The sequence below is a fragment of the Xiphophorus maculatus genome, chromosome 15 (assembly GCF_002775205.1).
Source record: "Xiphophorus maculatus strain JP 163 A chromosome 15, X_maculatus-5.0-male, whole genome shotgun sequence".
Lineage (NCBI taxonomy): Eukaryota > Metazoa > Chordata > Actinopteri > Cyprinodontiformes > Poeciliidae > Xiphophorus > Xiphophorus maculatus.
In genome coordinates, this window is record NC_036457.1 from 15,422,438 (window position 1) to 15,450,389 (window position 27,952).

Genomic DNA, 27,952 nt, shown 5'->3' on the forward strand with positions numbered 1-27,952 from the left:
CTGAGCGTAAAGAGACCGAGTCACAGCAGCGTTTTTAGGATGAAAATATAAAACTCACGTTCTCTTTATTTGTTGTATATAGATAGATGTACACCACTGAAGGTTTTGGATAAAAGCAAGCACAAAAACCTCATTTATGTAAGGAGCTAAAAACATGGCTGGATGTGGAAGAATCAAAACGGAAAAGATGTTGGTTTACAAAGATTGAAAACTAAAATCCAAATCCTAGTCGTTTTCCTAACTGTCAATAGTTTTAAAGTGTTGAACTTTGTGCCACATACCAACCGTTTGCAGTTGCTAAGAATATCTGATTTCTATACACAGGATAGTTTGTACAAAATATGAAATCTACCATTTAATAATAGATATAACATAAAAGTACATTATATGTACAATGAAGCCAGCCATTTAGTATGACAAATACTAAAGGACACTTGCAATAAAAAAATCTTTTAAAAAAAAGAAAAAAAAAAGCTTATGTAAGATGAAAAGAGCTCCAAAGAAGCCAGTATTAAAGCCATTTTAAGAACAAGAGAAACCAACAGGGCGCGGCGCGACGACTCCAATCCTCCCGTGCCCGTTCCATTCCATACGAGAGTCTAGAGCAAAAGGTGCGGGAGAGGCGTTGGCGCGCACCTTTTGGTGACCATTGTTCTTCAGGACGAACATGGAGAGAACAGAACAGTGACTTTCAATATAATTTACAATTTGCACATTCGGTTGAAACACTGACGACGAGGTTCTGCAGGCGGAGGAGGAGTAAAACCACAACAAAATGAACTCGAGAGCATCCAGAAGCAGATCTTCCAATTTTATTGTTGTTTTTTTTTTTTTATTTATCGCCGAGGAAAAAGGGGAGAGCGCAGGTCTGAGTGGACAGGGTGAAAGCAAAACAGAAAGGCGGAATGGGACGGTTGAGATGGGGAGGCGAGCTCTTTATGACAGGCACCGCGGGGCGGGGGAGGGGGTGGGCGACCCCTTCACGCTAACACAGACAGCATCATGGATTTAATCTCTGCACTACTTTGTTTTTTTCATTTATTTATTGTTTTTACGTTTTTTTTTTTTTGTTGTTTTTTTTTTACATGCTGTGTTTCCTATATCTTTCAAGTTTTACCAGGAAGTGCTTAATTCGCTGAAGTGGCTTGCTTGGTGGGTTGGGGGGGAGAGACCGCACCGCCTCCGCTCTCGGCTTCGACAAGGCAAGGTGCGGGAGGCCAAGCAGCGTGACGCGCCCTGCTTGGAACGCGTCGGAGTTTGTTGGTTTTTTTTGGTACTAATTGTACAAATTTCTCCAATGAGCTGGCGTTTCACGTTACGTGTTGTTAATACTTCAATCTGCAGCAAATGTCCCCTTCGATGAAAATAAAAAAAAGGCACTGTGAAAGGAAAGGCTTGAAAAACTAAACGCACCTCTTCGGCTTCTAGCGAGGGTTGCCTCGCAAAAAAAAAAAAAAGATCCACCCAATTTCTGCTTGATTACACGCGCCAAACCCACACCTCTCTTCGAGTGGTCATAAAAGAGTCGTATTGAGGATTTGTTCTGAATGGATGCGAATGGACGAGTTAAAATAAATCCCATCTTATGAGTAAGTGAAGCTGCAGACCAGGTTTGGCTTTGCTAACTTATTGCCTACTGACCTAAAGTTTTTCAGTGAAGTGGAAAAATGAAAGCAGTTGGCACCAAAATAGACTTCTTCACAGAGATGTGGAGGAATCCAACTGATTAAACCCCGATGGTTTGTCTGTTTTCGTCAAGAGAATGAAAAACATCAGAGCAACCAACAAAATGGTTACACATTAAAAGAACCGTCTCCTCTTTTTTTTTTTTTTTTTTATGAGACAAGCTCCTCATATACTACGTACGGAAAAATATAGACAGCTGTTTTGTTCAAATGTTATGAGAAAAATAGCTAATATTAAATATATATATGTATATATGTATAAACAGCTGACTTGGTTCACCAAATTATGTTTTTTTTGCTTGTTTGTTTGTTTTAAATCTTCGACCTAATATACCTAAGGGCTCGTACTATTTTAACAAGCACCTGACATCTATAGATAAGAGGCAAGAAGATCAGACAGCTCACACACTGAACAGAACACCTGAGAAGAATGACCAGAAGAGGGCAGCACAGGACCTCAAAAACACAAGCTGAGGAGACAGAGAAACTAGGGAAGAGGAGAAAAAAAAAAAAAACGCTCGTTTTGGGGGAAGAGATGTAGAGATCAGGACTGGTCTCTGCCTCCCAGCAAGGGAAGGCCGGGTTTTGGGAAGTGAGGGAGGACAACCACCTCTTGTCCTTTCAAAGCTTACTTAAACGGGTAGCTTCAGACATTTTCAGTGTCGGGAGTTTTCTTGGCCTGTTCTGCACTGTGCTGAGATACCAGAGTTCTGTTGTTGTGCTGGCCCTCCGTGGGCCTGTGGTTCCTCTGTGGATGCCGCCGCAATTTTATTTTTTTTTTTCCCTTTCTTTCTTTTTTTGGATTCATTTTAAAGGTTGGTCTCTGTCTCTTATTGGGCATCGTGCGTCGTCAACATTTCCTCAGCTCTTCGGTGCAACTCCAACGCCGTGACGGTGGAGATGTCTTTCGGAAGCTCCGATTTCCTCCTCACCAAGGGCCGTTCTCTGCGTTGATCTTTTTGGATCTGTGCACAAAAGACGAGCGTCAGTCAAAATACCGGCGCCAACGCCGCGCACAGCTCTACTGCGCGGCCATTTAAGCTTCTGCGCCGACGGCCGTCTGCTGTCCAACACTCTGACATCCATCCCTGTAACGTTTCGGCGCGTCTGTCCAGCATGATGCAGCCGAATCAGCAGCTCTGCAAATGACTCACACTGACAGCAAAAATTGGACGTGCGGAGCAGATAGCACTTTGCAACATGGAGAAACAGGTCTGCAAATACAAAGTAGTATGCAAACTTTTTGTTTTTGTCTAATACACCTCGACACAGCGACTTGCCCGACTACACCCACCTTCAGGTTTTAATTTCTGTGTATTTTATTGGGATTTTACGTGAAACACCAACCAAGAGCAGTGATTTTTGAGTCCCATTCTTGTTTAATAAAATAGTTCTAGCTCAGTCAGATTGGATGAAGAGCATCGGTGGACATTTATTTTCAAACAACACCCTAGAACACATGTGTCAAACTCCAGTCCTCAAGGGCCGCTGTCCTGCAACTTTTAGATGTGCCTCTGCTGCACCACACCTGAATAGAATAATTAGGTCATTAGCAAGGCTGTGGAGAACTGATCTACACAAGGAGGAGGTAATTAAGCCATTTCCTTCCAGCATTTCGTACCTGTGGCACATCTAAAAACTGCAGGACAGTGGCCCTCGAGGACTGGAGTTTGACACCCCTGCCCTAGAAGATGCTCCACTAGGCTTTCAAAGTTTGGGATAAGTTGATACTATGACTAAAATTAGTTTTAATCTTCTCCAGCTTTTCCCCTGACCCTTCTATTATATTCCTTAATATTCATGAAACTGTTTGCAGACAAATATTTCAGACAAATTGTTGAGGTTTGCACGGAAAAGCTGCTATTACTGAGTTTGGTTGCAAACATGAAGACTGTTGACTAAATGGGTGATTTCAGAGGGCAATTTATGTAGTAGTAGTTTATGTAGGGGCTTCAGAGTAAAAGGGACCTGAATATATTTCACACCATTTTAGATTTTCATTTCGGGAAAAAAAAAAAAATAATAATAATAATAATTATTCTCCAACACAATTACACAAAATCTCAATTAAATACACAGAAGTTGTTTATGGCAAAAATGAAATATCCCTAGGGGTGTGAATACTTTTGCAAGGTTTCTCCAAGTCGGACGTAAACATAACTTCATGCCTCACTAAAGCCTGAACAGAAATCATTAGAATCACAATGTAAATGCTGCCACTGAACTCCAACTACTCATCCCCAACATAAAAAGCCAAACTGAACACTAACTAGTAAACTCACGAGTATCAGATCTTTTTTTTTGGTCACTTTTTACATAGAATTGGAAGCGAATCAGTCTCTCTTTTAGCACGTTGAAAACTGGATGAGCGTCTTCACTGCTACACTGCCACACTGACCTGTGTGGCTCCCTCCTCTACTGTTTGCTTTAACACACTGACATCTTCTATCAGCAGCACATCTGTCTCCATGTCCATTGGACCGCCTGATCCTGGAGGGTCAATGTACACCAAAAACTGCACACAGGCACAAAAGACGAATAATAAGAGTCACTCGTGTAAACTCCACTGAAACCTGCCTGTTATGAATGCTTATGTGCCACAAGAAGACTTAGATTGCACCTAGTCCCTCCTTGAAGACAAATTTGAGACTGTATCAGCTGAAGGATCCGTGACTCCGGTCAAATCAGAGCAAAAACGAGCACAGCTTGCTTCAATCAGACGTCCGTGAAACTGCTGTGTGTTCATCTCACCTGAGGGTTCGACTTTGCAAGATTCTCTATCTTCAGCCACGCATCTTCCCTCTCCTTCCATTTGCTTTTCTCTCTAAGACAATAAAGCGGTTTATGAGCTTATTTCTCCAAATAAATTAGTCATGTTTTCCACTTCTGATTCTATTTTCAGTGGTTTGTGCATCTGTGTAATGAGGTCAAATTTAATGCAGCTATCCTGGAAATATCAGTGCGATTCGCAATTGACTTACTTGCTTTTCTCCGCTTTGAACTGTTGGGTGCAGTCGTCAAACAGCTTCTGATTCATCTCCATAAAGAGTTTCAGAGCGTTGTAGATCAAACCGTGGATTGTCCTGCGGGCACACAAACATTCCTGTGGCTCACTCGTTTAGTCCACAACAATTAAGCGACTACAACACTCCCACGTACGCCGCAGAGGAAACACCGAGCCCAGACTCACTTGTTCCAGTGGGTCTTGGAGTTGCGGTAAAGGGCTGGAAACATGATGGGAAGGATCTTGGCGGCGTTGTCGCTGATCAGGCTCATGATGTACTCGTTGTTCCAGTAGTACAGCGCGCGCTCGGCCACCTAACAATACAGTTCGTCCCACAATTACGTCACGCGAACAAATAAAAGGACAAATAAAAGGACGACAACAAAGTAACCAGAGGCGGCTCGGCAAGCGAGCCGAGAGGAGACCCGGACCTGAAAGTGTGGACTCGACACACACTTGGCGAGCTGTCTGAAAAGAGGCTCCATGACTTTGACGAACTCCGAGGGCTCGATGACGTCCAGGATCTCCTCCAGCTCGTTGAGGAACATCACCTCCTTGGGACTGTGGGTCTTTGGCCAATATTTTAACAAAGCCATGACGGTCTGCATGGACACACACACACACAAGCCGGTTCACAGGAAGTTAGAAGAGCACTGTTAACGAGGCCAATATATTTACAAAGATCACATCCAGGACTGTGCAACAATGCTTTTCCATAAACCTTAACATGGCTCTTGGAGAAAAAAACCCAACAAGAGTATTTGGAGCATAAAGCAGCAGAACAAAGATGATGTTTTAGAGACAATACGATGATCTCTGCTCCTCCAAAACAGTCTACAGTATTATTTTCATGTTGCCCGCTTCTACTTTGAGATGATCAAGGTTCTAGAGCTGAAACTAAAAATTAATTTAGTAATTTATTACTCTATTGATTAGAGAAATTGGAACAGACTACGTTTATTATTATTTCGTGCAAAGTGTATGTATTTTTTTTTTTTTACGGTTTTGGCTTAATTACTGCTCTGAGTGTGCTGTTCTTTCAGCATTTTTTATTTGTTTCTTTTGGTTTATGAAGTTGACCAATGTAGAAGAATGAATATCAAATTGTTTGACAGCATCTGCAGTATTTCAGCCACAAGTTCCACTACAAAGTTGATATTCAACAGTTGAGGGATTTTTTTTTTTTTTTTTTAAACTTCCTAACACCATACACCGTGTGCAGGATGGCCACGTGAATCTGTTGCTACGCGGGCTTTTCAGCTGCAACCTTGTATTGTAATAAAAGAAACAAGAGCAGCCTCCCAATATTCTTTCACAAGATGAAAGGGTTGGGCAACACAATCACAGACAGACCTTCAACAAAGCACAGAATCCCATAAAATGTCCAATAAGAGCGTTTTTTTCATAACGGAAACAGTGTTGAGTCACTGTTTCTTAAAGGAAAAACTGCTGCAGAGTTTTACCCACAAAGCGAGAGCACGAGGGGAGGAAACACAAAGCGGCACGTGTTGAAAAGGTAAACAAACGACTCGATACAGAGGCAGCGAAGCAACACATTAGCTTTCTATTGAGTTTTGCAAGGTAGTTATTTTTAATGATCTAGCCACACAGCACAATGTTGCTTCTGCGTGTAGCAGCAGATTAAACTATACTGAAAACATCCATCTGATGAAGCAGTAGACAGATTTTTGCTACATCATTGATGGTGGCCGATACAAAGACATTATAAAATGAAGGACTAGACGAGAACAACAATTTGAGAAATTTCTGTTCAAAAACGTCTAAAGAGCTCTGTTTACAGAAGGAAATTCTGATTTTACACCATTTATTTACAGTAACATTACATATAATTTAAATGTTTAATATCTAAACAGCATTTTAATTCCCTTTAAACTGGTAGACATTTAAAATACGGGATGAATAATTAATAAAAATCTTAAATATTAATTGTTTAAACAACAACTATGGAAACGTGGTAGAAGACGGTATCTGACCATGTCTCGAAATTAAACGCTAGACGCAACTAAATACAAACCATCTTCACTGACAAGATTTAAAACACATTTCAGGTGAAGATTGCTGTGGCGTCTTTTTAATGACCCTAAACAAACAGGATGTCTGCACGGCTAATTCAACTATCAGTACAAACGACCCGACAGCATTAACGAGTTCAACCTTACCGGCTCTGTGAGGGTGCTGTCCTTCTCTAAGAACTGGACCACACAGTAGGCCAGCTGTGAAACACAAACACAGTCTCCAGTCAGGCATCTTCTGAAGTGTAGCTAAACGGGAAAGGTGTAGCACTGAGGGTACTTACCTGTGGGTGATAAACACTCAGAGATTTGACTTTATGTAAAGGCAGAAGGACTTTCAGTAGAAATATTTTGTGCTCTTCTTTCAGTGGCAAAGCAAATCCATTAATTATGCTGCGAATGAGGAAAAGTGGTCATTGAGAACACGCTCTACAAATGAGATCAACAGTTTAGATTAAAAACAACCAAGATTTAATTCTGATTCTTAAATAAATAATAATAATAATAATAATAATAATAATAATAATAATAAAAAAAACATTTCATAACTCAGTTCTTCTTCCACACTTGGATATTTGAGAAGAAAGGAGTTATCCAGTTACGGCCTGTTTGTTCCTGCAACGGTACAATGCTGATGCTGGCTTTAGATTGAGCCATCTGATAAAGGGCAATTTCACAACTTTTGTTTGGCATCCATACCAACTTACATCAGCTCAATTTAAAAATGTGCGACACATAAGACTTCTCGTATGTTCCCTGAATTATCCCACACAAAATACAAGGTAAATCACAGTCTCTGATCTGCGATATGTGGTCAGGAGTGTCAGTGATGTTTGTTTTTTATTTTTAAATGACTGTATCTATTTGTAGGCACAGTTGGACTATCTTATGGTATAAAAAGTCACAGATAGAGGACACCATTAAAAATATATATCAGTATAAAAAAAGACCTTTATTTTTCAGAAATGGACATCTTTATCAAAGTACAAGGACTCCTCTTGATTCCATGCTTAATTTGTTTTATTCCCTTTAACGTAAAGTTAGAAAAGTAAATGTTTTCTCCAATTGCTTTGTCAAAATCAATACCTTACCTGCCGAGTATTTCCAGTAGTTCCGCTATGCCATTATGGCGCTCCGTTTCATAAATGAACCTGGGGGAGAACGCATGTTTTGACTCAATCTCTGACAAAACAATAACCGCTTACGATCAAGCTTAATAACTAAAGCACACTCACGTATAAAATATGTTATTTATCTGTTTCCTAATGTACGCTCGCAGACCCAGGAACTTGCCGTAGATGCGATGCAGAGTGGTTTTTAAAAAATCTCTTTCTCTGGGATCTTCACTGTCAAAAAGTTCTAAGAGCTGAAACCAAAAGAAATATACAAATATTACTATAAATTACCTGACAACAAGCATAATAAAAAATATTCACACTCTCTCTCGACACTTTAACAATGATAAGCTTAGGTGCTCACCTGCATTACAAACTTCTGGTCAATATACTTTTTGGCAACGTTAGGTTGGAAGTCTGGTGACTCTAGAAACCGTAGGAAAAATTCATACACCAGCTGTGGGAAGAGAGCAATCAGTTGACTTATTGGTTTCCAGTTTCCAGTGGATGTGAAAGCTGACTCCGGCTGCGTTTAGTGATTGCGTGTTACCTGTAGATGTGGCCATGCCGCCTCTAGCGTGGGCTCATCCTCCTCAGGGTCAAACTCTGCACCGGTGGGGTTTGATGAAGGAGGCAACGTCCTAAACATGTTCACAGCAAACTGAGGGAAGCGGGGGGTAACAAAGAGAGAAACGTCAACATCTGGACTTCACTTTTCACACAGTTACCTCCTAAAAAGCGTCATCACACCAAAAGGCTGAACCTGACCGATTGCATCCGTCAGCCCAATGGAAATCAATGCTGCGCTCGCACATTAACCTTTTCTCAATTCAAGCTTCACTCTTACTTTAGCTGATGTCTCGTAAACAAGGCAGACATTTTTTGAGCAAGTTAAAAATCTCTAAAGTGTGGCATTTGGTGAATACTTTGCAACCATCTACAGGATAGCTGCTGTAGTTCTCTTAAAAAATCTTTAGGTTGTGCCTCCACTACCGATGAAACTTCTCCCAATTCTTTGTTAAATAGCTCAAGCGCAATCAGACCAGACAGAGATCAGCTGTGATCATCCTGATAAGATCTGATGACTGACTGTCAACATTAAACATGCGCTGATGGAAACCATTTAAAAGTAGCTTTGGGTGTTTAGCTTAGGGTAGGAGACTGCAACCTTAAAACATAAAGAGCCATTTTGCTCTCAGCACAGCATTTTATTTCTATTTTTAGGCTTTAAAAAAAGAGAATAATAAAAGAGGACAGATATTAAAAATAAAAAGAATCAGGTTACAACCTAATGACAAGAAAAACAGGTCGAAAAATGTATTGGTGTCATTCTTTGTGGAAATTCAATGTACAAATCTGGGAAAAAAAAATAAAAACGGTTAAAAACCTGCATTTGGCATTAAATCTATGTTAAAGACAGTAACTGGTTCCGTTTAATTTCTAGCTCAAGTTATTAAAAGCTATTGGGGAAGCTCCACAGAGCTTGCAAAACCTTGGTTTAGGGTTATCAGAGCTCCAAACAGAGAAAACTCTTTTCACTTTGGTCTTTTCCAATGATGCAAACATTTTTTGTGTCAAACTGCAACCTTTTAAAACCTGGAGACCGATAATCACCCCATACATCTCAAACACAACACCTATCTTGCTAGCGAAAACAATTGAAAAAAATTCACCCCTAAACAACAAATTCCCAATGTGTTTAATAACCGTAATTATAAACATTTTAATGTCTTTTTAGGGTCTCAAACATGTCCTGAAAAAGCACCAAGACCCCCTAGTGAAAACCACTTGGACAGCGTTAACATGAGAATACACACTTTATCACCATGAAGGAGTTTGTCGTGTCAGTCCACACTTTGATGATAAAAGCCACTAGAGGACTTCAAAAACCCTCATCTTTAAGGGGGGGTCAGAAAAAAAGAGGGGCTGGCAGGAATAAGAGAACATCTCTATGCCGATTTGGCAGCTCGGCTACATTTTCAGCAGCACTGATCAAATAGAGCTTCAACAACAGCGGCGGGGATATTTGCACCTTGATCACCTGCAGTTTACAATGTGGCACTGAGGCCAGGCTTTGATTGACATCAAAGGATTTTTAATTTGGCTTGGGAAAACAAAATCGGGTAAAGTGAATGCATCCTGGCCACGACCCTAGAGGACCAGCAGGAGGGTTACGAAAGCAAAGCCTGAATAAATGTTCAGAATCAGACCTACAGAAGGTTTAGTTGCCGATTTTGGGTTCTTTAAATGTAAGAATAACTTAATTACCACCAACCTCGTTATGATCAGAAGCGTTTTAACGTTTGAGTGGCGTCTGAGTACAGAAATGCCAGAGCGACTGTCGTGACTTAAGACTTTAAACAGATGTCAACGCAAAGATAAATGGGCCCGTTAGAAGATACTATCTGTATCTGAGTCTTTATCGTGTCATTCAGCAAAAAAAAAGAAGCTAACTAGGATCTAATCTGTACTCTAGACTTTTTCAATATTAAACTTGAAACACACATCTCCATATATCTCTGCGCTGATCAGACAGCAGAGAGATTACCACCCAGAGGGAGATAGTATTTCACACTATTTGCTTTATGGAAAATATGCTGTTTACATGCATGTTTATGGGAGAAAAAAAATAAGTGGGTGAATCCTTGCTGCGATCTTTGCCAGTACCAAACACTAAATCTGAACCTAATTAAGACCGACTGATTTTTCCCGGTCAATTTTAGCCCTAATGTTTCTGGTCTGTTTGTGCAGAGTAGGTGTAGAGCCTTATAGACCCTCAACTGGGGAACAAGATGCAAACATACTCGGAAAAATAAATATGTTCTCAGTTAGCATGATTTTAATTGTGTGATAAATACGGCATCAGGCAATCTCTAGTTTGAATGATTGCAATATGTTCAACATCACTTTTCAGTACATTAAAATTGGAATAAAAATAATAGCAAGATGTTAAATATTCCTCAATTTAAAATAGTTCAGCATCACAACCACAATTAAAATGATGTAGCAGTTTGGAATGCCATTTGTTCAAATGTATATATTGTTTTAAAAAATAGAATGAAATAATGTGGTTTTGCTGTAGAAAATATACTATAACATGAACAAAAACACACTGTGATATTTGGTAACATTATTTTCAAAGTATCTAGCTAGAAAAATACATGTACTAAGTCATACCAAAGCATACCAAGATCAAAACATATAAGCATAATTCAAAAAGTAGATAAATTTTCTCAAGGGAAGAAGCATATGTATATATATATATATATATATATATATTTATATATATATATATATACACATTTTTTGATTTCCATGACACCTCTGGTCATTTCAAGTCAATTGATCAAAACACTTTGAAGCAAAACAAGAGTGATGCGTCGGGTTTTCTAAAGACACTTCCCATTTCAAAAAGTTGAGCAACAAACCAAATTTTAGTAACGCGAGCACAGCTAGCGAGCCGTTCATCACGCGAAACAAACGTGAGAATATACTGGAAAACAGTTCTGCTGGACGTCTGAACCCTTAGAGAAGGACGAGTTGATGAAAAAACATCCACTATGTAGCAGCAAAAATGTTTAAACATTTTGGTAAAAACAAACTGTGGTTAGGATGATTAGATAATTGCATTTAGGGAAATAAATCAGGAGCTCGTGTTTACAGTTTTGAGACTAATTTAAAGGTAACATCAGACTACAAGTCAATTGAAAACAAACTCTGATGTAATAAGGGCGAAAGAGACAGAAAGGCAACTATCTGGTTCAGAATAAAAACTTCTGTGTGTTAAATTAGGAAATATTTTCTTAATACGACTTCAGAGATAAACGGTACACTTAACATAGACGTTTGTGTCTATCTGGGGGAAATTTTCTCCAGATGTTTGAACAGAGAACCTGCAGTAATTTGTGACTGCTTTGACACTGACCATATGAACTACTTCTGGGTAGATGGGCTCTGTGATGACATTCCTGTTGTGGGTGATGTATTCCACCATCTCGCTCAGAGCGGCTCGCTTCACCTCCTTCCATTTTAGGTCGCTCAGGGGGTCCGAGACGAAGTCGAAGAGGACGCAGCACTGACGCAGCTTCTGGATGAACAGCTTCTCCTGCTCTGCGGGGGGAACGTCTAGGAAACAGAAAACAGACGGGGAGCTGAAGCGAGCCGGACTGCCAATTTTTTTAGTGGGGAAAAAAAAAAAAACAACAACAACAGCAGCAAAGTTGCTGCACAACACAACACATAAAGCAGCAAAAAAATATTTAAGGGAGTGAAGATAAAATCAATCAGAAAATGCCTTGCTGGGCAAGAGCTGAGCAGGAAATGACTTGCATGCTCACTCCGTGATTACTGCCAAAAATCAAATGTGAATGCTAAATCAAACATTTAGCATTTCAAAGACGGCTCCGCCACTTCATCAATGATGCAGGGGATCCAAGTTATGATCCCTAGGGAACATGAGGCCACACCTGTCCACATATTATAATTATCTTTGATTAACTGTCAGTTTGAACAGACAAAAAATATTTCCGTTTTTAGAAAACCTCGACAAATTGAGCTAAACTATTCCGGTCAACTCTACGACTGAGCATCAGGGCCAAAACAAGACTTTTGAATTTTTCTAATTCTGAGAATGATGTCATAGCAGTACGACAATAATGAAGTCAAAATAATGAGAATAAACTATTAATATTAGCAAAAAATAAAGTCATAATTGTACAATAATGAAGTCAAAATAATGAGAACAAAGCATTAATATTAGCAGAATAAAATCGTAAAACTAGAAGAAGAAGAATTTGAGAGAATGAGAAATCCTAAATAATAAAAAATTAAGGAATGCTGAACAGCTTGTAAAGTTAAACTTTGCTACTGGTTTTACTAATATGATAATGTGACATCTTTTAAGAAATCGCCATCAAATTGTTTTCAGCAGCAGGACTTTGAAACAATTGAACAAACGACTGAGAAAGATCCACAGACTCAGCTACTCGCGTTCAAGTTGTGTCTCGTAATTTAAGAAATGTCCTGCTAATGTTGTGACTCTATTAGCCTGGCCCTAATAATCTGTCGTACAACTCACAGAAGCAATTAGTGACATAAAAGCCACTTCTTGAAAATATTCTCTCTCATTTGTAATGTCATTTTTAGAAAAGAAATGAGAAATTTTTTAAATTGGTGTGAAAAAAAAAACAAAACAATCAACAGTCATATCGCCCAGTATTTAGGAGATCCTGTACAAGTCATCTAACATTATCTCGTATAAGAGCAAAAAGCAAGGCATGAGTTCCAACAGTAGGAAAGAGAAAAAAAAAACAACTTAGTAATAAAGCCACAGGCGTTGTCCATCCATTCAGGCATGTTTAAAGCAGCTCTAATGCACCCTTTCACCTTCAGCTGCACTCAGCACCAAATAAGCAGAGTATTGTGCACCAACTGGACTAACCTGCAGCACATTTTGAAAGACAGTAGTCAGACTTCATTTCTTAAAGCAACAATTGCATGTCGCACAAAACTCTCATTCATTATACGAACATTTAGGAGCATAAACACACTGTTGCATGAACGCACACGGTGAGAGGCACAGACACAGTCTGCCAATACGCAAAAAAAACGTTTAGAAAATGTTTGTCGCAACAAGTAAATGCTCAAATGTCATAAAAGAAGCACCAATGAATGAGCTACGAGCTACAAATAGTGCCACAAAATTCCCTCGCCTCCAACACGGTGGGATAAGAAACCTAAAAGATCACAGCATGAAACCTGTCGGTGGAGCAGCAATAATCACCTCATCGTGACTCAGTTCCTCCTTAAACAGCTGCATGAGTGTAATTTGTCACCATGGCGGCAGCAAAATGGAGCCAAGACTTAGGCCCGGTGGGTGACCACGCTTAATCAGAGATGCATGTCGGCTACGGCTATCTTGCACTGCAGTCGCACGCCACTGACTTAATGACGCAATCAGACGAAGACGTCAGATGGCGAGAGGCGAGGTGGTTGGTTGTTAAGAAAGTCGCTTCTACGATTTTCACAAATTGGAGAGGAGTTGTACGTGTTCATTAAATCATAGGTCAAGTTTATTTGCATTGCTTTTTTCACCAAGAAAAAAAAAAATCAATACGAAGTACTTTACACCTTAAAAAGAATGAATACAGAACATGATTATGAAGCAAGCAATAAGCATTACATTTTGCCAAATGCCGTCGTCAAAATCACAAAGCGACTACAAATCAAACGTCGATCAATGTTCCATTTAATAATAAACAAAGAAAACTCTGAACTGGCTCGATTTAAACGGGCTCAGTGTTTCAGCATCTTTGCAGCTCTCTGGAGTTTTGTTCCAGAATGTTTGCGTAACGATTTAAATCAAAACACATTAAGAGGTTTTATCTGGAAAGGAAAGATGAAAACTACAATGTTTTTCTTTGAAAATGCATCTCTTGAAAGGAAAGGTGGAGAAAACCAGGGTTATGAGGTAATTTCAAAAAAAAAAAAAAAAAAAACACCTAGTAATGATCAGATAAGTCTGTTTTAGGAGATGACGTTTGTGCAAACCGTTTCAGACCTGAATGCTGATGTAGATAATTTTAGAAACAAGACTTACCTCAACATTACACTACCCTTTGATTTCGGGTGTTTAGCACAAGATGAGTAAGCACACAAATAAATATAACTTGATTATTTGAGGGTAGAGTTTCTGCATAAGCTTCCTCCTTTTCTCCCTACAATCTGATAGTCTAGCAATGTAGAAGCACAGCTTTCTGCCGATTTCACCGAGAGGTTTTTATGCAAGTTAAATACGTTGACAAGATGACAAGCGCGTGTGATTGTTTATTTGTTCCATGCTCTTAAAGCAGAGTGACATGCTTGTGCAACGATTAACGTGAAGACGTGAACAAAAAAAAAAAGGTTTTGAGTTGATGCTGAGGAGAGAAAAAAAAGACAAACAGGATCCATGTAACTACACTGCAGGATAAAAAGTCAGGCCTCGGCTTTAGCAAGCACTCTCAGAGAACTGCGGCGTTTTAAAACCCGCGCACAGACACATTTTGAATTTTCCGCACTAGAAGCTTTCCAGATGTGAAGCAATTGCTTTTCAGCTGGACTGTCTGTGACCTGTGAATGGCCAATCACGCTGACATATCCATTTCTATGCCGGTTAATTATACATGAAAGCCACAGGAAGATAAGATCGAGTATGCTGTAACAGGAACAAAAGCACCACAAGCAGGCTGCTCGAAATGGAAATCCTGAGTTTCAAAAACATATATATTTATATTAAAGGTAAATACGCAAAGAAATAGGAGCACTTTTCCCCCCACATGCATGAAGTTAACGATTCATGATTAAACTGAAGTAATCAAAAATATTCCCCCCATTCGCAACATGCATCAAAACTAACAACTCCCATCCAGCAAGTACTTTAAAGCACAAATTTTGTCTAGAGATTAAAAATCAGATTAAAAGAAAGTGAAGGAGACGCGCTTTAAGATATACTTTTGTGAACAAATTGACTTGAGGAAAAATGAATACATGTCAAACTACTTCCAGTCTAGCTTCGTGTTTGCTTGTATCAATGGTTAATCAGACCTCGGCCCGTCCACCGGCGCAGACCCACAACATCTATCGGCTCCAGTTACACAACAGCACTGGGGTTTCTGAGCCGCCCTAAAATATTAAGAGACACGCTGTGCAACGGCAGACTTCACACACAGGCAACACTGCATGGCTGGGAGCATAACCTTTACTCTTCTAAAGACTCCAGCTTGCACACAGGAAGCCAGTTGTAAGCAGAGTTTGCTTTAAGAGTCGCCCTCTGAAAGTTTGATCAAACTAATAAAGCGCCAGCGCACCGCCTAGTTTTTAAATGCTAACGCAGGCTTAGCGTGGAAGAGGAGGTTTTTTGGCGCTGATAAATGTCATGAGTAGGATCGAGTTAAAACATTCGCTGATCTCTATCAGTAGGTAAAGGAACTTGGGGCTGCAGGAGGAATACAGATACAGTTACAAAACCCACTAAATGTGCAGCAGCAACACTCCAGCAACCTGCGAGTGTCCGATTACAGCAGATACACAAAACACTGTACATTACGGACAGACTCGATCTGAAGGCGAGCTTTGACCCAACTTCCTCCATATGACATCAATAGTGAAGATGGGGGAGGGGAGATACAGGCAAAACCATCACTCTTTCACTCTCTCAGCGACTCAAACGAGCCGTGTAACGTTTTTGGCGAATCCCTTTCTTGTTGGTATACAAACACTACCACCTGCTTCCTCCTCCAAACACACTCCTGCCAACAAGAAGAGCATAAAAAAAAAAAAACAAATACACAGTCGCCTTGACTACAAATGCTGTGTTTCTTGCAGCACAAGAGTTTAATAGGGAGGGCTGTATGCCTAAATTTTTTACAAGCCTCCTCTTGAAATACAAAAACAACAAAACAGAATACCGAAGGAGCAGATTTGCTCTTCTCACCTCTAAAATGCATCAGGGCCGTAGGCTGGAAGGGCCCGTTCGAGCTCGGTGTGTCCACAACCATCCCGGTGGCAGTGCTAGTACATGCCAACATGAGTGAGCCGAGGCAGGAGGTAGGGAAGAACAGGGTAGCCCGGGCTAAGGCGAGGAGCCAGCCTCCATTTTAGCACGAACGCTGAGCAGAAAATGAAGCTCCCCCTGCCACTGGAGGGAACCAGCTAGTTAGTGACGTCATGTCCGACTGCTGCCACCCGATTGGCTGGCTGCAGTCACATGGGTGGGGCCGTCAGCATAAACAAACACGAGGGAGGGGGCTGACTGGTGGACCGAAGGGGAAGGGGACGGCCTGCTATTGTGATTGGGGGACAAGGGGGGGGGGAAGAGCAAGCTACATCTGTCAAGAGATTTAAGGCACATAGAAACTTCAGCCAGTTAAGTTGTTCATGGAAAAAAAATAAATAAAGATAAAAATGTTCCTTTTATTTGAAGTTTCTAATAAAAAATGTTGAATGTTAAACTTCAAACTGTTCATCTGCTTTTGTCCACTAACATTAAGAACAAACAAGGAACCCACAGTGTTTGACCACACAAGTCCACACTGTTTAGCTTGAATCAGGATCCTTCCCAATATGCGTCGTTCTTTGTTTATGCAGAGTTCGTTCACACGTCTGTTTGATCTTGCTTGATAGATGGCTCATCAGGAACGCGGCCTAAGCCCAGGTGTGTGTGTGTGTGCGTGTGTGTGTGTGTGTGTGACTGAGAAACAGGAAGGCAGGAAGTCTCATTTCAAGCAGCACAGGATGTGCATGTACACTTAGCCGCATTCTGTCTCAGCGAGGACAAAACCCCTGCACTGTACGGCTGTGCAGGAAAAGGGCAGGTCTGACAATAATGCAGACAGTTCAAGACTGACAAAAGCATTCCCGCAAACAGACAGGGTGACTGAAACAGCAACTCAACCAACACCTAGACAACACTGTAAAATCTGTACCACGAGTGTCATAAACACAGTCATGCACGATGCAAAGAGGGAAACTTGAAACTTGATTTTGCACTGGAAGTAGCTACTGTGATTTATAAAATTTGCTTCAAAAAACGCGTAGTGCATTCAGAAATAACTGGCCATTTTAGGAGGCACATTAGTTTCACTTTTGACTTGAGACCAATAAAAGGGTGAGCTGGCTTAGGTTGGGTTTAAGAATTAAGCAAATAAACCTTACTTGTATATGCATGGAGTTGGATAATAGCCAAATGATATAACTTTGACCAAAACATGTCTCTCATAAAATAGGTAGGGTGCACAATAAATCAGCAATAAAATATTGGTGTTAATCCAATAGATAAAACTGGGCTGGTGTATTTCCATCTTGTTACCATTTCTTTGTGTTTCGGGAAGGTAGGCAGGGTATTTGTTTGGTCATGTGATAGTGATGCAGCAATATTAAAATTTTTTCACAATGTTGAAAGGGTAGGTAAATATAACAGAAATACTGTCAGTAAACCTAAATTATGTGCCATAACAATATTAATATTGAAAGCTTGTATAGGTCTACTTTCATATTAGTTCATCCCTAATTGGGGAAAAAAAGCAGTAGGCCTATTTCAGCCAGCTCAATGACTGTGTGCAGCAACAGGTGGGGGAGGCGCAGCAGTGGTGCTCGTTCAGTCTCCTGCTTATGCTATGCTGGCACTTAAAGCCCCTCTAAGGACTGCTGAGATTTAATCTGTTTATGCCGGGGGGTGAGCGAAGGGTGTGAAGACATAGGGAAAAAGGTGACGAACATATGTGGAAGTGGTGCCTGACTTATGTCTGCAATATTCAGCTTGCTGTAACCGAGTCTGTTTGCTACTCAACAAGTGTGTATTCACAGTGTGGGATGTCACATCTAATGCAGAAGTATGACAAGCATGTAACTGTATACAAAATCTTCTGCTTTTTCCATTTTGTGCAACACAGACCTATCAAAAGTCATCTAAAGCTTGCAGTAAGCTATAGATGACTCAATATTTGGAGGCCTGGCCACGCCCGACATAATGGTTTCAATCACTTCCTCTGCTTCTATTGCCGAACTACAACCGTAGATAGATTACAATCAAAAACACTGCAGACGTTATTGTTCACAACTCCTCTTTCTGTAAGCTAATAAGCCTGGTTGAGGACAAATCGAACTTAATTGGAGAAATAACAGAAATTGCACTGAAGGGACATGAGAATCAAGCAGAATTGGAAGACAATTGCACAATGGCTGAATTAAAATTAATGATCCGCAGCCTTTTTCTGTGTAGAAATGCTATAATTTCTTATTACTATTTGTGTAACTTAATCAAGCTGATACAATTTAAGAATAGATTCAAAACTGAGACAAAATTTTGAAAAAGCAGGTTAATTTTAGTTTGTTTTCTGAGTAAAAATGTGTCATCATTTTGTTAATGTTATGTGACTTCTAAAAAAAAACAAACAAAAAAAAAACAGCTAACCCCAACACGTTGCGACTCTTATGAGGGTTCTGCTTTAGAAGGGCAGGTGGTGGCTGGATTGGGTAAAAAGGAGATGTGAAATTTCTAATTTCACAACAAATTCTGACAGGTCCAGGGTGTTACAAATGCTGTTTTTATTACATAATAAATCTGTAAACCTGTAAATCTGTAAAGTTTCAAAGTTTTACCTTTTGATACATCACTTAAAATTGAATATATCTGCATAAAGTAGTCAAAGAGAAGTCTAAAACTCAGTGCAACTGGATCTGAAACTAAGACGGAACAGTTTCGACAATAATGAGGTCAAGTCTAATTCAGAAAGTTATTTTCATGCCATTCCGTTTCCTGGTCATCGTGCAACAAGGCAACTCAAGTTAACCAGAACATACCCACACGTTAATCCTTCAAGACGTGTGTCTAGCATATGCATTCACCAGACTGGAGTCTTTGATCCTAAAATAACACACGAGTGGCTCTTTTACAGGTCTGCTGATCTTCAATGTCACAATCCTCTAGATGTGCTCAAGGCTCTGATCCATTTAGAGAAATAGACCAATCAGCACGGCCGCGAACACGGGTCCTCTTAAACAGTGGCTGAACTTCACGTTCCCCTCAGCAGTTCTGCAATGACCCAAAGACATCTGGATTTATCCATAATTATCTGATAACACAGAGAAGTGGATTCAAATTAAGTCATATGCTCAAATAAAAAAAAAAAATTGTGTCCAAACCAGGTTATCTGCAGCTATGACAGAGGTAGAATTTTATCCGTGAATCAAAATGTTGTAAATGCTAAATTTGATGATGCCATGACCCAACAGTAGGTTCCAATGTGTGAGAGAACATGGTATTTGTTGTCATGCATATTCTGCATGACAACAATAGATCTGGCCTGTTGAATGGGCTTTCACTGCCTTTGATGTTCATTTTTGATGTTTACATCTTTAACCAGGTTTGGTGTTGGTGTTAGAGAGGAAAAGAACAAAAAGAAAATTAAGGTAATCGTGTCGCAATTAATTTTTTTCCTAATATTTTGAAGCCACAAATTATAGTTTAATTTCATTTTAGTTCACTTTCCTGGATTTTCTATTTAAAAAATTTCTTTATTGGCACTTGATTTATAAAAGTAGATTACATTTATATAAAATAATATTTTTAATTATAAGGAGGGTTCTCCAAACTATCGTTTTTTTTCTCTTTTTTCCAGAGGAAAATATTACATAGTAATCAACTTTAAAAAATTGCCTATTAATATATTTTAATAAATATGTTAACAATTTTAATACAATGTATTAGATGCAAGTGTTTTGAGTAATTACTTCTTTTTTTTTCAAGTAGACAGAAAAAAATAAGTTGTGAAGTTATGATTTTTAAGAAAATCACTACTTCCTTCAGATCTGTTTTAGCAGATCTTCCTGCCAGCCAATAATAATAAAAAAACCCCACTAATAACAGAAAATTGGCCTAAGATATTTTGAGATGTAAAAATCAGGCCTTTTCAGTCACTGCTTTAGTTTTGTCCCCTACATATGTACATGCTGCACAGATTGTATAAAAATTTAATTCGATAGCTAAAACTCAGAGATGTGGCAGCATGTTGGCGTAATCTAAAATAGAAACTCAAACATGGAGGAAGCCTCTAGGCCAGCAGGTGGCACCAAACCCTTTCCGACAGACAATGCATGTACTAAAACTCCAGCCTGACAGGAGCTAAAAGAGACCACTTTTGCCCCAAGACGAATTCAATGGCAGTTTAAACAGCAAGCAAGGAGGTGGCACTTTGAAAATATTTATTTCCAGTTCCCACAACTTTACAACACCGTTATTTTAATGATAAAACTGTCTAAAACTTTTGGGGGCAAAGAGTCTTAATCTGAAAGCAATTGAAATGTGCTTTTTTTTTTCTCTTTTCTTTTATTTTTTTCAAATGCACGCATGGGAGCGTGGCTCTGCAGGACAGGCCCGTGGACATGTGTTTCTATCACAAGGTGGTGAGCATGCCTGGAATGAAAACAGGCCAAGCGAGGAGCCTGTTTAGACAGAACCAAGTGATAAAATCTACTGGGCCACTCTGGGATAATGTTTTGCAGAATGTTATCAAAGCTAACATTGGGGTGTGGGAAGTACGTGGGCTTATCGGAAATGAAGTTATGCTCATTGGTTTCTTGACACAACACAAATGTAGCAGCTCAACAAAGGACAAATATAGATACCTTCTTACTGACAGACTCTACTATCCTGTGTATGTGTTGAGTGCAGATCTTTCCAGAAGACTGAAAGGAGCCCAAATTGTGCAGAACTGCCAGAGTTGAAGTTGTTCTGCAAGACGGGTAACAACTTTCATCTCTGAGCCAAGTCTTTCCAATCGAGCAAAACACACAGGAAAAGAAGAACAAAAAAAAATCACTCTTTAAAGAAATCTAAACTTCTAAGTGTACTTGAAGCCAAGAAAAATACAATCTTTTTTTTTTTTTAAGTGTGGGTGACACCAAAAAGTGCCTGTGAAAACTCATAAAAAGCTCCCCCCTCTTTAAAACTGCAGCTAGAGGAACTAAAGTTTAATTAGAGCCACTTAACATTCTGTAGTATACTGCTTTATTTTACACAAAGTAAAGGGTTCCAGCTCTGTAAAGACAGGCTCCGCTCAAAAAAAAAAAAAAAGGAGAGAAAACTTTCCGCCTGTAAAGATGTTTATGAAGAAGGGCAGCTGTTCACCGCAGTAATCTGCAAAGTTCCAGTCAACACACTTCAGCGTTCACCTGTCCCACAGACTCAGCAACGGGTCTGCCTGAACTTTGGACAACTTAAAAATGTAGAAACGTTCTGTCTTTGAGAGAACATGGAGAATTATTTCCAACAAGTCACAGTGAGAAATCTTGGTAGCAACTTCTTTGCTCCAAACATCTTTCTTAAGATATTTTTGAATGCACCAGTCAGTTGATACAGAAATCAGTTTTTGTGTTTCTGGGAGGGTGGAAGGTCTTTAAATGTAACACTTAAAAAACAAAACAACATAACGCAGGTTCTTTGAAAGACGTAGCATGACTGAATCAAACAGGAAAAAAGAATTCCAGAATTATACTCCTTTCTGAATAAAAGCACAAGTGTCTCTAAACCTTTATGTGGTATATTCTGTAATGCGTTGCGAGTATTCTGAGCCAAACATTTTGGAATTCTTAGTAGGAAAAATGTATCTGCAATCAAGTGCAAATTGTTCATACTAAACTTCTAGGTTAATTGAATGATGCATTTCTAATTCTTATGAAAACTACATGCAGTATTGGACTGTTCAACATATTTTCATCCTTTTTATGCACCATTAAGAAATAGTACATTAAAAAGTAGATCTAAATTCAAACTGGATTGTAATAAAAATCTAACTTCTGATATGATTTCAGTGTTTATCAAGAGCAGTAATGACAGGGCTTCCCCCAGTGTATTATAAGCCTGGCGGGCCGCCAGGCTAAGCATTGCTTATTTATTTAAATCCTTTTAAAACATTTGCATTTTTTAAGACTTTATAGTTGGTGTTCACGTATTAATCTTCCAATCTTTCAATAACACATAACTATCAAATGACATTTTCAAATTTCTTGTCAACTTTAAACATTTTTAACTTAAAAACGCAGCAGCTGGATGAATGACTGCCCTAGTACCCAACCACCAGGCTTAACAAGTTTTCTGGAGGAAACCTTGAATGCCATTATATAATTTCTTATAACAGGAAAAAAAGAATAAATTATGATAAGAACTAGTGATAATGTCATTGTGTGATAATATCAGAGTAATTTTAACAGCCTGTAGGACGCAATTGGCCCATGAGATCTGCAATAAATGTTTCCAAAATATAACTGAATACAATTACTGTTCATATTTTAGCCCCACAGTTGCACTACTTAAGCTGTGCTAGAAATGGATTGTTTTATTTTCAGAGCCTTTATTTTTGCATCAGACGTTCCGGTTGTGGGCTGCACAGTGGTTAGCAGCATGCTACCCAACAGCGAGAAGCTCCTGGGTTCAACTCAACCATGATTGTGTTTATGTGTGTGTGTTTGTTTGTCCTGACAAACCGACCAGGGTGCAGTTACCAGAACAGTAGCGCTATCCATTTGTTTGCTTTCGATTATTTCTAAAGCATTGCTAAAGACCGGGGACAGAACTGGTGTGTGTATTCATGCGTTCATAAGCAGAAACATGCCCGGAGGCCTTATGGCCCTGTCTGCTCCTTACTGTCCCAGCTAGCAATAAGCTGACCAAGAGCTTTAGCATCTCAATATACACCTAGACAGTTCAGAGAAATAAGATACAAGGAATAGTGGCACAGTTGGGGAAAACATCTTATCCCCTATCATCTGAAACACCGCGAACATGGAATTAAAGCTTTATCTCTGGATTACTACTAAATATAGACACTTGGGTTAAATCCAACACAAAATCCATGCCATGCATGTCCTCTGTTTCCACGTATTGCGTAACGCCATGTCCAGCTTAGTATTAAAATGCGGATGAAGAAGCATCAAGGGATGTCCGTGGATGGTGAGAGAGGGGACAGAGTAAGTCAATAAAAAATAAAAAAAAACATGTTGAATGTATACTTTTTGGTAAGGCATTGCAAGGATTACATGCGCGTTTTGCATACTGAAAGAAACGAAGAAAAAAAAGAGGAACATAAGCATATTTCATACTTAATTAACCACAGCGGAATGCCACAGACACCTAGCGAGAGAGCAGAGATAATTGCAGTTAAATACCTTTGAAAGCGGGGAGTTTCTGCAGCTCCCTGCTGTTGCTCAGGCTGAAGCGAGAGGAGCTTTGCCTCTTGTCCTTTTTGACAGGTGTCTGGGAACCTGGCTGCTTCCCCTTTAGCAGCTGAGTGGTGGGAGGAACACTGTTGCTCGTCTTCCTGTTGGAGCTCTGCAGGATCAGGAGAAAAATCAACGTCTCTTACACTTGAACAGTGCAAGGCTATGCCAAACAGAGGTGGATGAAGTGGGAACAATGTGCACAAACTTCAATATGAGCAACATAGGAAAAAATAGATAAAAATATACGTCTAAAGCATGTAGCAACAAACCGGTACATTTAATTATAACCAGCATGTTTCCTCCCATTCTACAGGAAGTCATTCGGGAACTGATGTACCATAATTTGCCCTATATATAGACACTAATAATGAAAGAATATTTCAGGTAAAAAAATAAAATAAAATTTTTTTTAAAAGTCCCATCTGGGGTAGAAAGCTCTGCTAATCATCTTAGCACGGTGATACGCGAGGCTGTGCCTGATCCTGATGTTGGGTCACCTGAATGCACAGCATTTCTCCCAGCAGGTCCCGAACGCCTGCAGGGACGCGTTCGACGACACGCTCCTTCCTGATGGCTCAGATCAGGCTTCAGCTGATGCAGCTGTGGACCTGTCTGTCGTCTGAGTCACAGGGGATTTATCACATTCGTTTAAGACCCGGCTAAAATTGGCCGCGCAGGAACAGGAGCATAGTCCGTGCCATTTAAAAAGGCATCTGGTGAAGTTGAAATGAAATTATTCAGTTGGAATTTGTTATGAACTGGACTGGCATTAAGATCCATCCACCCATGTGATTGGATTGAATTAGCTTTTTTTTTTTTTCTTTCCTCTAAAGTGCCTTGAGACCCATGTGTTGTGAATTGGCACTGTATGAATAAACTGAGAATGAATTCAAACACAAGTCATAATAGACCTTGAGACAATCAGGCCATTTTTAAAAAGGAGAGATGAGCTGCTATATTTTTATAAATGAGCTGTTTGGGAGCGTTAAAGAAAAATGTTTTACTAAAAGCGTCATAATGATAGGAAATTGTAAACCAAACTCGGCTTGTATTTAATAGACACACTCAAATCATTTCGCAAATTTGGCGCAGGTCCATTCAGCTGGCAGAAATTAGAAATGGAGGCCATTTTTCTTAGATTTAACTCAACCGGATGTGAAAAAGTGAAAGCCTAGTTTAATGCATTAAGCATTAAACTATGATATGGATCAAGGGCAACAGCTCAGTAAGTTGTTAAAACATTTTATTAAATCTCATCATTTAAGTTAATTTGAAAAGATACAATGGATTACTGAATAGTAATAAGTAATATTTTTGTTTCAGTTTATTAAATTAAAATGTATTCATTACAAGTTAGTAGCATATGATATTGATATGCATAGAGATAAGTATGTATGTTTTTATCCATTTAATAATTCATTTAGATGAAAATATTACAGAAAGCGAGATTGTGGGATCTGTGCATTCTATATAACATAGTTCTATGCTCAAGTCCAGATGTTTTAAATTTAAGTTTTCCCCTAGAACTCAACTCATGTAAAAGAGAAGACATTGCTACTGATTTTGACGACTAGAATGCTAATAGTTTGTTGGCATAGTTTGTATTAAAGCTTGAAAATAAAATCACAATAAAAGACATCTTCAGGTTTCCTTGCCATTAAAAGCGCCGACAATGTTTAAGAGACATAAACGTAGTGAAAATAGGGCAGGGATACTTCTACCGCCACTCAACTCTACTTTGGACTTTATAACTGTGATCGGAAGAGTTTCTGAGGAAGTTTTAGCCTGACTGCAAGAAGGAAACTACATGAACAGTCCTCTCTTCCTGCAGCAACTAGCTACCAAGCAGTCAAGTCAACAATTAGCTGCGCTTAGCTAGAAGCCTGGCTTCTTCAGAGTGATCTGGTTCGTCTGTTTAACTTGCCATTAATTCGTCAGGCGTATTGGACTACAGAACTTGCATGCGTCTACTTTCGACAGGGCAGTCGAAATAATAAAAAGAAGCTTACTTATCTGCTCAAAAAAAAAACCCCACATAAATCTGAATACTGGGTGCATTGTGTGTTCAGAGTGTAGGCTGTAAATAATTCTTCCATGAAAGATCGGTAATTCAGAAGACATTTTTAGTGAGAAAATGCAGAAAATATTACAACTGTTTACGCTGATGATATTAAGTGTAACATTTTTGCTAAAAAATAAACCCTTAACTTTGAAGAACGTTCAGAGATAAATCGTAATGCAAGTTTTTTTTCTTATTTTTTAATACTCATTATCTAGCATATACTTCACGCGAGTGGTGCTCTCGTTTATTATTTTGCAATTAAAATTTTTGGGATATTGATAAATTGTTAAAATAGCACAAACTAATTAGAACCTGTTTTAAAATGCTCTTTGACCTCTTAATGATTAGTGAATTACATAAAATTGTGGTTTCACAAAAATGAATCAAGCAAATATTTTCACCATATGGCTGAGCCTTAGCTCCAGACAACATTAGAAATAATTTGTCTTACAAAAACCTCCAAACACAGATTTGGAGGCTCCACACACACGAGCGATATGCTTGAGAATCGGATCATGTTTTAACTGCAACAACAGCAGTAACCTAATGTTAATGGCCGCCCCCTCCAACAGCTAGCGAAACATTGATAGCCTGTTACATTCAACAGTTGAGGCTCCAATTCCTACAACTGTTGAAATAAACAGTCTGCTACTGAGAACAGCTGAAACAATGGAGTAATTTGAACAGCTGTTCCGAAAACAGTCACAGTGGAAAAAATAAATCAATGCGTCTTTAACTCATCTGACAACCTATTGAATCTAAATAGAGACCGTCAGGTTGCTGACGGTCTCTATTTATAGAGGACTTTTCATACTCGATACGAGCGTCACTAAGTGCTTTACATATACAAAAACTAGAGGTAGTGACCAGGCGAAAGAAAAAAAGAAAAAAAAAATTAGTTATTAAAGAATGCATGGTAGGTGCGTAATTAAATTTCTTATGCCACATTTCTTGTGTACTAGGTTTGAACTGAAGGTAATATATAAAACAGTACATTCTAAGAAAAATATATATTTTTAAATGTCTATAGATTGAGAAAGTTAACCATGTAGATATTACATTGTTCTAGCTTGACAATAGATCACAAAATAAGTATATTTTCCCAAGAGAATATTCTAATCTTTAATTTGACGTGAACATTTGCTAATGTTATCTCTTCCATGAAGTTCCCTTCCCCCTAACAAAACAATCCTTGTGTTTAAAAAAAAAAGGGGGGCAGATTGGTTTCTAATCTTGCCATTTCAAAATAAGACGTTTCAGAGCTGTGCACAGCAATACTGCAACATTGTGAAACTGTAGTGTTTTTGCTCGGGGTCAACTTACTGTCAGACTCGTACCAGCCCACGTGTTGTCTCAACAATTAAAACACACTTGCTTTACCACCACCTGATACGATTTTACCATTAATCTTGGTCTGTTACTATATGGACAAACCTTGACATCATTAATAAAAGGTAGCAAAAGTTAGAACAGTGCTCTTTCCTGCGTCCCGGGACTATTTTTCAACTGATCAAAACAATTATAAGTTTTCTCAGGTATTTCCAACTTTACATTCCCAACAGATTTACACATTTTCCAGACAAATGCAATAACGTGATGATCCGTTTTCAGAGGGGTGTGAACATTCAAACAGAGTGGGTATTGCTCTGATTTACCTCATGCTCGATGTTGTCCTGTCCTCCACCTCCACTCTTCCCCACTTTGCCAGACTTGGGAGACTCCTGAAGGTAGAAAGATTAAGCAGAGTCCAACTCGTTTCAGCGAGTAACGTGAAGGATTAAGGGAGCAGACAAACAAGGCTGCCCACCCACCCACATTAATGTTGAAGTCCGCAGTTAGCTAGCTGTCGTTACTTTACAGTCATTATCGTTCACACTGCATGGATGAAATAGTCAACAATTAACGCATAAATACCGCAAACAAAACCAAATGAGCGCTTTACTCAAAGCGCAGCAAACCACTTTATTGGAACAAAGCAGCGCGACACATTCAGCAGAGCTGCTAGTATGTTGGCAAGATAGCGGCTAGCCAGAAATGACTGGTGCTTGGCTAAGATGATGGGACGTTAACACTAACAACTAAACGTCCAAATAGCAGCCGGTTTATCTCTAAATACAGTAATATACACTTCACGTGCGGTTCATTCCCTACAGACAAAACCTGTAAAATGATCCCAGACTTACCTTGTCTTTTTTGGGTTTATTCGGCATTGTACAAGCGTAGCCGCCCTTGCTCCCCTCTCGGATAATCCACAACCAAAACCTTGACAACTCTCGGGGCACTACACTGCAAGGCGG

General features: G+C 39.3%; 1 protein-coding gene across 4 annotated transcripts; it reads right to left on the reverse strand.

Moving 5' to 3' along the window:
* Window positions 1-48: 48 nt before the first annotated feature.
* Window positions 49-27,918, reverse strand: LOC102217180 (serine/threonine-protein phosphatase 2A 56 kDa regulatory subunit gamma isoform-like). Of its 4 annotated transcripts, XM_005805599.3 has the most exons (16): window positions 27,839-27,918; window positions 27,311-27,376; window positions 23,540-23,702; window positions 11,763-11,962; window positions 8,388-8,498; window positions 8,202-8,294; window positions 7,958-8,088; window positions 7,814-7,873; window positions 7,007-7,115; window positions 6,870-6,923; window positions 5,121-5,291; window positions 4,876-5,003; window positions 4,667-4,768; window positions 4,437-4,509; window positions 4,084-4,200; window positions 49-2,650 (listed from the first exon to the last, which is right to left on the reverse strand). In XM_005805599.3, exons 1-16 carry the CDS (start codon window positions 27,863-27,865, stop codon window positions 2,516-2,518), a joined length of 1,740 nt encoding a protein of 579 aa, XP_005805656.1. In that variant the 5' UTR covers window positions 27,866-27,918; the 3' UTR covers window positions 49-2,515. The 4 variants fall into 4 exon arrangements, with proteins under 4 accessions (XP_005805656.1, XP_023203546.1, XP_005805660.1 ...); XM_023347778.1 differs by lacking the exon at window positions 4,084-4,200; XM_005805601.3 differs by lacking the exons at window positions 23,540-23,702; window positions 27,311-27,376; window positions 27,839-27,918 and adding an exon at window positions 16,311-16,526 and having other exon boundaries at window positions 2,488-2,650.
* Window positions 27,919-27,952: the final 34 nt, after the last annotated feature.

What these genes read in the sequence shown, in the direction of transcription:
- LOC102217180 (XM_005805599.3), bottom strand. Translation starts at nt 27,865, where the DNA reads ATGCCGAATAAACCCAAAAAAGACAAG. An exon ending in ATAAACCCAAAAAAGACAAG is followed by an intron (nt 27,377 to 27,838) that starts GTAAGTCTGGGA and finishes TTCTACCTTCAG; the next exon opens with GAGTCTCCCAAGTCTGGCAA. An exon ending in ACCAGAAGTTTGTAATGCAG is followed by an intron (nt 8,089 to 8,201) that starts GTGAGCACCTAA and finishes TTTTGGTTTCAG; the next exon opens with CTCTTAGAACTTTTTGACAG.